Source organism: Olea europaea, unplaced genomic scaffold (genome assembly GCF_002742605.1).
Source record: "Olea europaea var. sylvestris unplaced genomic scaffold, O_europaea_v1 scaffold531, whole genome shotgun sequence".
Taxonomy (NCBI): domain Eukaryota; kingdom Viridiplantae; phylum Streptophyta; class Magnoliopsida; order Lamiales; family Oleaceae; genus Olea; species Olea europaea.
The window spans coordinates 69,490-83,352 of NW_019263633.1; the positions used below are offsets into that span (position 1 = coordinate 69,490).

The 13,863-nt window shown below is 33.6% G+C and overlaps 2 protein-coding genes across 2 annotated transcripts; one reads left to right on the forward strand and one right to left on the reverse strand.

Moving 5' to 3' along the window:
• Window positions 1-1,831: 1,831 nt before the first annotated feature.
• On the reverse strand, window positions 1,832-5,665 carry LOC111388831 (receptor protein kinase TMK1-like). The gene is made up of 2 exons (XM_023013642.1): window positions 3,123-5,665; window positions 1,832-2,575 (listed from the first exon to the last, which is right to left on the reverse strand). Exons 1-2 carry the CDS (start codon window positions 5,431-5,433, stop codon window positions 2,049-2,051), a joined length of 2,838 nt encoding a protein of 945 aa, XP_022869410.1. The 5' UTR covers window positions 5,434-5,665; the 3' UTR covers window positions 1,832-2,048.
• A 2,864-nt stretch (window positions 5,666-8,529) lies between these two features.
• Window positions 8,530-11,010, forward strand: LOC111388832. The gene is made up of 2 exons (XM_023013643.1): window positions 8,530-8,937; window positions 10,630-11,010. The coding sequence occupies exons 1-2, from the start codon at window positions 8,633-8,635 to the stop codon at window positions 10,655-10,657; spliced, it is 333 nt and encodes a 110-aa protein (XP_022869411.1). The 5' UTR covers window positions 8,530-8,632; the 3' UTR covers window positions 10,658-11,010.
• The last annotated feature ends 2,853 nt before the right edge of the window (window positions 11,011-13,863 follow it).

A 13,863-nucleotide genomic window follows, 5' to 3' on the forward strand; every position in this document is an offset into this window, starting at 1 on the left:
TTTTAGATGAAAATGCATTTTCAACATCATATCGCGGGTCCCCCATTAGAGTGTAGAAGTCAAAAATTGTGTGCTGATGTGACAGAAAAAATGCATTTTTGGCTCCAAAAATGAGTACCAAACAGGGGCATACACTGAGTCCATGTTTGGTTAAGCTTAACTGCAAATAATTTATGCTCAAGTATAAAATATGATATGGGTAGGGACCTTGGTCTCATAAATGAGAGCTTAGAAAAGTGGATGTTACACACTTGCCCCATTTGTTTTTTGGTCCACCCCACTAAACTATAGAAGAAATAAAAAGCAAAGAGACATTGACAACTTAGAAACACGCGAAATGGGAAACCATGTGTGCAGGGGACACGTACATCCTAGCTCACATGTTTCTTTAGACCCTGTTTGGGGGATTGAAATAAATTTTTTAGTATATTTTGATAAAAATTGATGAGATGCGTGGTTAAAAAGTTGTGGATCCTATAAAATGTCGTGTGTTAAAAATTGGATCACCCCGTTGGTTCAACCGGGGATTAGGAACAAAATTGATCGGATTAGGTTTTTAAAACTTCTAATTGAAAACCCAACCCAAAACCCATTAAACCGGCCAATTTTTAGAAAATTTGTGACTCGTTAACCGACTCAAACCTGTGTAAATTCATATTTTTTCAAAATTTTTTAAATGTATATTTTTTTAGGTTTTATAAATTTATATTTTTTAATTTTTTAAAAATCGTCGGTTTGGCCTGAGTTAAACTTTTGACCCTTTCCCTTTTTCGAATCGATGATTTGGTCAATTTTAAAACAATGATAAAATGTGTAGTTAAAATTAGTAGTTGATTTTAATTTAGATTAAAATCTGAATTTTAATTTGTATCAAATATGTGGTCAATCTTGTTTTGTAAATATTTTTTGAAAAAATATATTTTGTAAACAGTAAAGAAAAATTATGAGTTACAACAAAATTATCTTATTGTTAAAACGTGTGATTAAAAATGAGTTCGGAGAAAAATAAATTTTGAAAAATGGCGAGGCGGCTTAATCAAACAAACTTGGTTCTATCAGTTCTCTCTTACCATATCTCTCTTCTTATCTCTTCATTGTCATGCTTATTTTTGTTTGCTCAATAGACCCAACACAAGACAATAATATTTGTCGGATGGACCACTGAGGCCTACATTTAGAGCAATCCACTATGGACCATTCTGAGCCGAGTCCGGACATATACTCGCGTCTCTCATTATTGGAATATGCGTACACCATGCTAGTTGGAAAACGAATATTCACACAAGTCTATTAGATACTACACAACAAAAATATATATATTTTAAAAGAACGAGGAACTTTAGACTCAAACTCAGGTCATTACCCTAGTAACACTTCGCCCTTTGATGTAATGACACGACACGCTCTTTGATGCAATGACACGACACATACATTTGAACATATAAAACTAGCACCATTATAGTTGGATACAAATCTGTGCACAAATTGAATAAAGGCATTCGAATTAATGATAGTGCACGATAAACATTTGTATACACATCGAAGAGAGATTTTGATACAGATCCTTTTAACGCATATTTGTAACCCCTGTTTTGGTTTAGATAAAAATCAATTATTTATTTATTTTTGTAAATTTTTATAAAAGTTGATAGAATGTGTGATTGAAAACTGTGATGTATGATTAAAATTGATTGTTGATTTAGATTTTAATAAATTTTTTTTAGCTAAATCAAATAAGGACAACACTATAATATGAAACATGCACTCTAGTTGGCTAAACGTTTGAGCAGGGTTTGCCTTCGATACAAGTGAGGCAAATATAGCAAGCAAAAAACAAACTTATAACTGAGAAACCTTCATTCCATTTCTAAAACTTCACAAAGATGCTAAGAAATCCAGCTACATTACTAAAAATAGTGAAGACAAAAAACCAAGAAAAAATGGAGAAAGTTGAAACATCAAGAATTAAATTACAGTAAGGAAGAACCACATCGAATGAACAAGTAAAATAAGTTATATAATTGACATGGTCATGCCACCATCTTTTTTCACCTGCCATCCGCTGATGTGAATGAGTCAGCAAATCCATACGGCCTCGTAGGTATGCTAGTCTGTGTATTGTCCAAGCTCGGTAAGTAGGATGAAGATGATGAGTCTGCATGGCTGCCTTCAAATTGCTGCCACTTCTTGAGTGCTTGAGGCAAAGACATTTCGAGATCAATTCCAAATATGTCCTCGGAACATTGATCGGATGGTTTCCAGAGCTCTACCAGAGACGAAAGAACATTGACAGCATGACCCATATCGGGCCTTTGATATGGTTCCCTTGCGCAGCAATGGCCTGCCAGTTCAGCAACAGTGCTGATGCTGGCTAAAGTTTCCTCATTTCGGTCAATTGTAGGGTCGATGGCTTTACCAAATGAATCCTTGTTCAGGTGCATTCGCCGGAACCATGTCAAAAGGTGCATGCTTTCCTCAGGTAGGTTCTCATCGAGTGCCTTTCTACCAGTGATCAGTTCCATCAAGATCACTCCAAAACTGAAAACATCCACTTTCGTAGTCACTCTTCCAGTCACTGTTGAAAAAGTAGAAACAGAAAAGGCAATAAGAAATTTGTTGGTTAAAATCTCACTCATTTAAGCAGTCTTTATCCTAGGCTTGCATTCCTGTTGTTTTTTATTTTGTCAAAAAATATAAAAGAATAAAGGCTAGGAAATTGAACATGCAGAAAGTAAACCAGATCACCCAGGCTCGATATGTTGTTTCAAGTTAAGCCAAAATAACTGTTACGGGAGATTAATACTCTTCCTACCAATAGAACATGGCTGTGTGCCATCACAGGTAATGATCATCATTTTACCTGGTTTCCTTGGATTATTTGTCAAATTTAATGAAAAAATTTACATGTCCAAAAGTGATCCTGAAGTCCAGAAAATTTCAATGATATAAATACCTTGTATACTAATAGTATAATAGTAAAAGGCCAATTTCACTAATTTATTTTCAATCAGAACAGAGCGATTGCAATACTGAAGATATTAGTTAGGTCCAAGATTCAAACTTTCGCATAAGAAAGAAAACTAGAACAAGCAAAGATCATAATTGGTTTCAGGATATTTTACCAGCATATTCGGGTGCCAGGTATCCAAATGTTCCAGCAATTCTTGTCTCAATGGAGCCTTTCCCTTCTGGAGCAAGGCGTACAAGGCCAAAATCTGCAACCTTGGCCCTCATATCGTCCCCAAGAAGAATGTTGGATGGCTTTAGGTCCCTGTGTATGAAGCTTTGATGGGCCAAACCATGGAGGTATTCTACTCCCCTAGCGACATCTAAAGCAATGGTCAATCTTTTTGTCCACTCCAATGGCTGCAACCCTTCATCCGCCCAGTTGAAAAGATGTCTACTTAGCGTCCCTTGAGGCATGTATTCGTAAACAAGAAGCTTCTCGTTTCCATCAAGACAGTATCCCAGAAGTGCGACAAGATGCCGATGTCTGACCTTGGTCAAAACAGCAATCTCAGATTTAAACTCGGCTAGCCCCTTCCCGGTTATCACTCCACCTTCCATTCTTTTTACAGCAATCTTTGTTCCATCATGCAATTCTCCTTTGTAAACTGTCCCGAAGCCCCCTTGACCTAGTATATTCTCTTCACTGAAATTGTTGGTAACGTTTTTCAGTACTTGAATGGAGATCACCATGTTCGATGCTTCAACCATTTGAATGTTGCTGTTTTCACTGGTTGATACAGTAGGAGTTTCACTAACAGCACCAACACTGATGCTCGATCCTGCAACTGTTATCTTCACACAATCGTTGTCTGATCCAGAATGACGAGGGTGAACTACCATAGCATTTGGACTCTGAACTCTGCTAAAACGCTTCTGTTTGCTCTTGTACAGACAGAATGCTGCCACTCCAATCAAACAAAGCACAAAGATACCCCCAATTACAGAAAATACAACCACTCCAATCCAATTTCGAGATTTCTTCTGATCCTTTTGTGAACCACCCTCACTTTCAGAACCAGAATTGGGTGTATTGGGTGAGGTCATACCAGGAGAACTTGAATCACTCTTATCCTTCCCGATGTCAGGATTCCCATTTGTCTTTACATTGATGTTACTTCTAAAAGCCGGCAATTTCCCATGAAGCTGGTTGTTTGATACATCTAGTTCGGTAAGTCCAGGCAGAGTGGCAAGCTCCTTCGGGATGGTTCCAGTAAGATTATTATCAGCAAGAATCAATCTCTGCACCGACTTGAGCAAAGCAAAATCAGGAGAAATTGTACCTGTAAGCCCCATATTCTGAAAGTTAACAATGGTTATGTTCCTACTGTTGCAAGTAATCCCAAACCAATCGGTACACGGATCATTTCCTTTCCAATTCTCAGAAAATTTTCTAGGATAATCCATTGATCTTGCTATCGATAGTAAAGTATTCACTCTAAACTCACAATTCCCAGGTTGTGGCAAGCAAAAACGATTGGTATCCTTTACCATATCCACAGAAACTGAGTGTTTAAACTTTGGCATTGGCCCTTGCAACAAATTATTAGTCAAATTAACGACCTTTAAAGAATCAAGATTTACCAAAGACAGGGGAACAGGCCCTGTAAGTGAATTGTCCCTCAAACTCAAGCTCTTCAAATTCTTCAAGCCCGAAAAATCAGGCAATGGACCAGAAAATCCATTTCCATGAAGCCAAACCTCCTTCAAATAAGTCATATTTTGTATAACACCAATCTCTCCACCAAGTTTCTGCCCATTTAACCACAGAGACTCAATCTGGGACCCTGAAAAACTTGATGGCAGCTCCCCTTCCAAGTTATTGAGAGCCAAATGCAAGTTTGTTAAACTAGGAAACTCATCACCTCCTAAAAATGCTGGAATTTTTCCAGTAATATTTGCAGAATTAGCAGAAAAATTCTGAAGTGCTGAAGCATTTTTAAGGCTTTCCGGGATTTCCCAGGCAGAAAATGGATTATTATCAATCTCAACAGATATCAAAGAAGACATGCCAGTAAAAAAATCAGCAGGAATGGAACTAAACTGGTTGTTACTGAGCATCAACACTTGCAGTGAATTAAACCCCTTCAAGCTTGGTAAAGGTCCAGAAATATTGTTCCATTGAAGTTCTAATCGCTCAAGCTGAGTGAGAGATGAGAGTTCTTGAGGGAGTGTACCTTCAACATTCTGGTGCCCGATTTGGATCCGGGTAACACGTTTCTCCCCGCAAACCACATGTTTCCACTTGCACGGATCCGGGTCCGACCACCCGAGATTTTCCGGTAAAATGAGGCTCTTCTTGAGAGCCAGCATGGATGAAGCGTCATCTGGGCTTGTTTGAGACTCAACAAACAGAATTGCTGAACACATAAACCCAAGAAATAGTGAAAAAGCTTGAAGCTTTATACCAAAAATGGGATGCTTCATCGTCCAAACAAGCTTTATATATCAAGAAAAAGCACAATAGAAAGGAGTTTTTAGTTTCTTGTTTTTACAGAATTTGCAGAGTCTTTTGAGTGAAACAAATTAGCATTGGATTCTGAAGAGAGAGAGAGAGAGAGAGAGATTTGGGCGTTGGAGAAGAGAGTGGGAGGTGGGGCGGATCGATGCAATTGCAACTGCTAGAGAGAGAGAGCGCGCGCACATGGGATGAGGGACCCACAAAAACTGAAAAGTTTCTGAAAAAGAGAGTATCAAAATGACAGTGTTGAAAAGCTGGATCATAAGTGGATGAATCTTTGGAACATGGGTCTATAGCCAGTTTTGGGCATTTGTGTTTCTGTAGTTTCAGTTTCAACCGTATAAAAGGGCAAATGGCATGTTTGGTGACCAAAAGTTGGGTGGAAATGGATAAATTCATGTGTACATAATTTTTTGTACATAAATCATCATAATAAAATATTCGAGTGGACCTCATTCCATATGAGTGGAGGACACCTCGATATACAAAAAATTATGTACATCAAGCAAGGCCCAATAAAAATAGGATAAATCTAAAAATATTATGGGAAAGGAGAATCTCTAGAAAAATTAATTTTATCTCCGGCTATATACATTTTTTTTTTGTTAAGTTACTTTAGATGCAGAACTTTTTTCTTATATTATATTTCAAGTATAAATGCTTAAATTTGTGGATTCAATTCATTTACAACTAAATATAGTAAAAATCACTCAAAATCGTGAATCTGAAATTTTGGAAAAACAGGCCCATGACAGCTTTACAGTTTGTTTTGCAAAACTTGTGTATCGATAAAGGATTGGGTGCTAATTCCAAGATTTTTTTCTCTCTCAAAAGGAAAGGGTTTTACATTTCAAAAGTACTGGGTGTACGGCATTTTATACAGCAAGTTTCACAACCCTCTTACATGGAGACAGCGGGGTCGGGCAAGCAATTATAATCGCAGGGTCGCCCCACGTAAGAAGAATGTACAACTTGCTGTATAAAAGTGCTGTACACCTTGCACTTCTTTGGACTCCAACTTCTGATGACTAAAACCAGTCCCTTTTGCTGGGCATGAGTTGTCATTTGATAGTAATGGTCGATCCTTCATTAAGTTAGATTGACAAGAATGATCGATGAAATTTAGAAATAATCAGATGATTATAGTCCATCTAATTGTGTACAATCAAAAAAGAAATAGCAAAAGAAATGAGTTCATGGGCTACTCTATTTTCCTTACGAAGAATAAAACAACAGACGTCACCCAATTCATTAAAAAGAGTAACAATATATGATAAAACGGAAGCATTTGGTGCAAAATTTAATCAGAATTTAAACTTAGTAACATACAAATAGTCACCTTCTACTATTTCAGTCCAGTATCTATAATGCTTGATGAGAACGAGTCCTTCCTTTATTTCCATAGTTTTTACATTGATAAATGCTTTTTGTGCACTTATTTGAGCCAAATTACTAAGCTTCTATATTGTCAAAGTGTTAAATTTTACTTAACTTGGGTTAATTTTCTCTTGTTTCAGTTTTTGAACTTGTTCATAAGCAATTGAAAAAGAAAGAAGGATGAATTGATGATTAGATGGAAGGTTTAGGGACTAATTTGCACATGAAAAGAAGTTGAAGCATCAAAATAGGCATAACTTGTAGTGGAGGACCAAAATAAAAAAATGAAGAGAAGGACTAAAGGGCGAATTTTGGAAACTTTTATAACTGGACAGCCGCCCAGTTATAATGGCCAGGCAACCATTCAGCTTGAAAGTGCAAAACTAGGGCTCAAGTGGTTACCTGGGCAAGTGCTCGATTTTCTAGTGGATGACTGCCCACGTCACTCATGAGTAGAATTATTTTTTCGTTCAGAATTCTATTTAAAATAAGGAAACTTCATTTTAAACCATATTTGCACGATTTTTAGAGAATTTTGGGACTCCTTGAAGAATAGTATAAATACAATCTATCAACTCTAATGTATGGAGGATCAATATACGATTCCATTTATCTCATATTTATCATAAAAATTAATCTTTTTAGAGCAAAAAACTAAGATTTATATTGAAGAGTTCATTCTAGTTGAAGATCAAACGTGAACACGGAGTTACACTATTTGATTTTCCTTTTCTCCGGGTTATGAATTCCATCTTTTGTAATAGTTTTTGTCAATTTATCATGTTAGGAAAGATTATTTTTTGCATCCAGGTTTTCAATGAATTTTGTATTATGAAACTTTAACTTTTGAATTTGTTTTTGATTTTAAAATACGTTTTCAATTTTTGAATACTTGTCATTGATTTATGTTTCTCTATAAATATGCGTTATAGTTGTATGAGTTTTGTAACTTATTTTACCTTCAAAAGATAGAAGATAAGCTAGACACAGTGTCAATCGTCGTAGAGTCTAATAGGAAATAGAAGTATACCATTATACTCTATATGATCTTAAAGTATTAATAAATTGTTAATGCATTCTTATATGATTGCATTCATTATAGAAATATAATTCTACTCGAGAGAAACTGTTAAACAATTTAGAAATATTGATCTTCATAATTTAATCTGTTGTCAAATTGTAAAGTTCGAGGTTAAAAGGGATTGATATAAGGGGATTTGCGATCGTAGTGTATCTTTCATCATTATATTTTCATCAAAATTTTATTTATTATAACTTTGATTTGATTTTAGTGAAGTTAGTTAGTTATTTATAAGTAGATTATTTAATTACAATTTAGCTTTAGAATAAATAATCATTTTTATTATTTTGTTTAAGGCTAAGTTAATTCGAACTTTAACATGTACAATCTTTGTGTGTACGACACTTTAATTGAAAATCTATTTTTATTTATTTATTAACGAATCGTGCACTTGCGATATTTCTAACGAAAGAATAAGGGGTTGTTCTCTTTGTCGTTTTCAAGCCTTTTTTTGTTTTCGATTTTTCAAAACGGTGAAAACGCGTTCTCCTTCCCATTTTCGAAAATGAATTTTGGAAAACCAAAAAAAAATTTGTACACAAAACTCAAAACATCTAAAATGACGTTTTGAGTGTTTTCCAGCAAAAACAATGTATATTTCCAAAACACGGAAAACGCTCTTTTAGACATCTCTCTCATTTCCATTTCTCACAATCCCTGCATGTCTCTCTCCTCCCACTCCTTTACCTTTCCCCTGATTGATACAGATGGCTGCTCCTCTCATCGGAGCTCTATCGCTTTTCCACTTTCAACACCCTTATTTTCAAGTTGCCACTTGTTTATTAACTCATCGGTCCTGGTGCTGCGCCATCGATTTAACTAGTCCAGACAACGCTTCCTCCTCTGTTTGCCAAATAGCAGCAGCAGCAGCAGCACTAAGCGCTAAAGACCCACCCAAGTACCTGAGACGGGATGACCCGAAGTTCGAAAAATGGAAACAGAAAGAAGCGGAAATACTCAAAGACATCGAGCCCATTATTTATCTAACCAAAGAAATCCTGCACTCAAATAGGTGATTTCTCTCATCTATTCAAGTTAATCTTGTCTTGAACTTTACTAATTTATGTTTAGATATTTTCTTCAACGTCATTTTTTTGCAATTGCTTTTAGTTTCAAGGTTTTTTGAGGTCAAAAAGATGTGGTTTTGATGTGATAATTGAATGTCCAAAGAAGGGATATACAATGTTAAATTGAATACTTAAAAAACAGTTTCTGATAATACATTATTAAGTTACAAAATCATGTCCTTATCTAAAATCCAGAGATAATATGTATAATTTAGGCTGCTGTCTTGTCCCAGTGAGTAGTTTTACCATGTCTATGACAATTATTTGTGTACCTTATTGATTAAAAGCTAGCACCCATTCTAGTTTATGGAAAGTCCAATATTTGGTGAGAAAAGGTAATTAATGGTTCCGTAAGCAGTTATCCTATTTGTGTTGGTGATATAGATGACTGCTTGCGCAGAATTTCCAATTTCTTTTTGGGAGTGTCAAACATAGTGAAGTTCATGTGTGATTTTTTGAAGAGAAGGGTTTTGCATCTTCTCTTTTCTGCTCATTAATTGTGTTGTATAGATAATTGTTTGTACATAAGTTTGCTTAGTATGTTTATGCATATTGCATTGGTCGAACTCCAAAAAAAATTAGCTATGTATGGTGTAGATGGTGTTTGATGAAATTTCTGTGAAGAACATTGTTGTGTGAATGGTCTTTTGTCGGGTTATATGAAGGTTATATCAGGACTAAAATGGACAATACTTTTGTCAAATTCACCATTGCCTTTTTTGACTTCCCTGCCCATGCTAGTCTCATCCTATATATCCTTTTACCCATTCGACAATCCTTTCTTAGCTCTCTAGCATACATTAGTCTCCAAAAGTATATAGCTACTCTAGTCTCCAAGGTTAAGCTAAACCGATTCTCTATGCTTCCTCCTAAAAACAATGTGCAATCACTATGTTCCAGTTGCATAAATCAATGCTGCTTAGAACTGCAATTGTTAGTAGCAACATAGAGTTGAGGGTTAGAGTTGGAATGGTGTGATTGTGTTTCTTAGGCCTCACTTTCTAATGTTAGTTATGAGTTTGCTGATATTAAATCTTTTAGCTCAAATGCAATGACTAATGGATAGGCTTCTTTATTTTCATGGGGTGTCCAAAACCTTAACATTGAATATGAAAGGATAAATTGCATATTGGTATCATCATTTGAAGTTATACCCAGGGGATGAGTCTAGTCCTTTGTCCACTAAGAAGCCTATATTCTTGAAAGTTTTTCTTGAGCTTTTAGAGGGTTACTTATCCTGAATGAAAAATCATCCTGGACTTATTGTGCTCATAAGAATGAGTTGCTCATGTTTGTCATCCATTTTGGACAAGTACCTTGGACTATAATTAGGAGTCAATATTGGTTTATTGTCTAATTTTGTTGAGTACCTTGGACCATAAGTAATGTGAAGCATGTACCATTTTGTCAAAATTATATGCTTGACATCATGTCAAAATTAACATTTTGTTTGTACTGTAGATCACTTAACACATAATTCCACTTATAAATAATGTGCATTCGAGTTATGTGTCTTTTCATACTTAAAAGCATGGTAAATGAGATGGGAAAATTGTATGTAGAATTTATTTTCACTTTTTTTTTTATGTATGTGCTTGTCGAGGAATAGCTGATTTAGTTTCTTCCTTGAATTACAGCCTGGAAGATGTTGTGAGGCCATTTTAGTGGTTCGATAGTACAGGGTAGGATATAGCAGCAATGTTATTCTTTTGCCATGCTGCTATGTACTGCTATGGGGATGATACAGGATTGTAGATATTTCTCTCTTACGGATATTACATGAACTTGTGGATGTGACGCCTTTCTGCTCTAGAATGAACTCTATTGAGCAATTGAGGAATCTGATTAGTCATTTTTACATAAAGAAATAGGGAGGTCAAATTCTGTTGCCACATGTTTTGGCCCTTGTTCTTGTTTCCGTGCTTGTGATATGTATAATCTTTACAAACCTTGTAATTTTTTGTTTTAAAACTTGTGTTTACTGAGATTGGTGAAATGGAACAATTAGTCACGTCAAATCATCATGTTTGTGTTACATTGTTTTCATTTTCATTTTGCCATGAAACATAAACTTCTAGTAGTATCTATTGAATTGTGTTGCCAAATTTAATTTAGTTTGTGTTTTTTATATCTGTCAAAAAATATTTTAAGATTCACCAACTTCAAAATTTATATATTATTTAATACTATATTAACATTAAACTATTCAAATTTATTGAATAATAATATTTCTTAAATAAAATATTATAAAAAATATTTTCAAAATTTCAAAGTGAAAGCGTTTTTCAGTTTTATGTTTTCAAAAACAGTTTTTTAGAATGACAAAGAGAACGTATTTTCAGTAATTTCAAAACAGGCACTCAAAACACAAAATCTAAAATGAATTCAAAACTCAAAACTACAAAACTGAAACACGAAGAGAACAACTCCTAAATGTTATCGCAACATAGATCTTTTGTAGAAACTTGAAAGTCGACCAACCACATAGTTGAAGCACGACGCCTGAACAAAACCTAAGTGATCTTAAATGACAACTCTCAAATCAATCATTATAAATGGTATATGAAGATGAGGATGATGCAACAATGCCACGAGTTGCCTTAGGCATAGGAGCGAGCGGTTAGGCTCCTTCAAGTACATGGTTAAAATCCTTGCTTTCTCAATTTATATAATTTCTGTGCTTTGCTATTAAATACCTCATTTGTTACATTCTATCACTCATCATTTGTTCATCTACTGAAAATTCAATGCCCATTGTTAATTTTTTGGTCTTTAATATCTCAACCAATCGAACAAATCAACTTATAAACGTAGTACATAGTAGTAGTTTAATCATTCTATGATTGTGGATGCTAGAATTTTCAAAGAACTTGCTTTCCTCATGCACTTAAAAAGTGTAGCCAAGTTTGATAAGATCACTTTGCTTGATTAAATGTTTGTCCTCAAAAACATCATTTATGTCATATTAATACGTTTCGACATTTTGCAGTATTTTTCCCCAATACATGGAATAACAAATTCAGACACCGCTTTTCCTTATAAATATTACCTATGTACTCATGGCAGGTCAGTAAATATCCAATCTAGAATGGACGAAGTTGATAATTACTATACCATATTTGCATTTGTATCTTAAAGTTTATCATTTTCTGTAAGAATCATGGCTAAGAAGAATCTATATTTTTTCTTTATCAACTTGTTCGATTTGAAAATTTGATTGTCTCCTAATTCAAAATTCTTGTATTTGCCACTAAACACGAGGTACCTAATTCATCATATAATTACAAGCAATGCATATGAAAAATACAACATTTTTTTGCATTTTGTAATTCAATTGCTTTTTAATGTATTAATTCATAAATACATTAAAAAGCAGTTAAAACAGTTTTTTCTTAATTGCATCATAGTCCTGGAGAAATCGACACTTATCTACGTTACATTAAAAGAAGAATTGAGGAGAAATTTTGGAATACGAATTTTACCCTTATATATTTAGTTATATGTCCAATATACCCTCATTTGGTTTAACAAAAAGAAAAAAAGTACAAAAAAATAGAAATTGAAATTGAAAGGTTGCATTAATATGTTCACCTTGGCACTAAGGTATTGAATACCACTTTTACTTTTACCTATATATATATATATATATAAATATATATGTCCAATATGCCCTTATTGAATTTTAGTTTTGTTAATAATTAATTAATTACATTAATTCAATTTGTTCAACATGAAATTAAAAAAATCCTTCTCTTTTCCATTTGTCAATAATTCCCTAAATTAATCTTTTAATATTACATACTTTTATTAATAGCATTAATTCAATTAATATATTTAGCTATATGCCCAATATACACTTATTTAATTTTAATTTTGTTGATAATTAGTTAATAACATTAATTCAATTTGTTTAACATGAAATTTAAAAAAAAAATTCCTTTTCTTTTCCATTTATCAATAATTCCCAAAATTAATATTTTTAATATGACATTAACTTTTATTTATAGCATTAATTCAATGTATTTATTTAGCTATATGCCCAATAAACACTTATTTTATTTTAATTTTGTTATTAATTAGTTAATAACATTAATTCAATTTGTTCAAGATGAAATTAAATTTTTTTTATTTTTTATTTATCAATAATTTCCTAAATTAATCTTTTTAATAGTACATTAATTTTTATTAACCACATTAGTTAAATTTATTCAACATAAAACTGAAAAATAGGTGTTGCTTAACGAACTCAAATGATGGCCTTAAATTCCCCTTTTGAGATAAAAAAAAATAAAAATTTATTCAACATGAAATTGAAAAATAAGTATTGTTTGAGGAACTCAAATGATGACTTTAAATTCCCCTTTTGAGACTAAAAAGAAAATTTTTAAAATTGATTAATAACATTAATTTAAAATGAAATTGAAAAACGAACGTTGTTATTAACAACATTAATTCAATTTAGGAAAAATTGTAGCAACGGTCTTTAATATTTTCATTTTTTGTAAATTTTAACCTAACATTCAATTTGTACAAGCGAAGGTCCATATGCATCTAGAGTCCATATGGATGAAATCTGCCCATTTGACCATTAATTGATCAAGCATGTCAAAATTTAATTAATTTTGACCAAATTAAAAAGGGTAAAATGGTAAGCTCGCATTTTTCTCACATTAGATAATTTAAAAATTAAATTAAAAAATAATAAAAAAAATAATAAAACATCGTCATCTTCCACACCATTTCCCACCAATCCCATTCAAACCATAAATTCCAAACAAGTCAAGACCGTTGGTCGTCAACCACAAGCGACCCAACCCCCGCCGACTATTATACCATCCCACAAAACTAGAAATCAACATCAATCGCCCCCC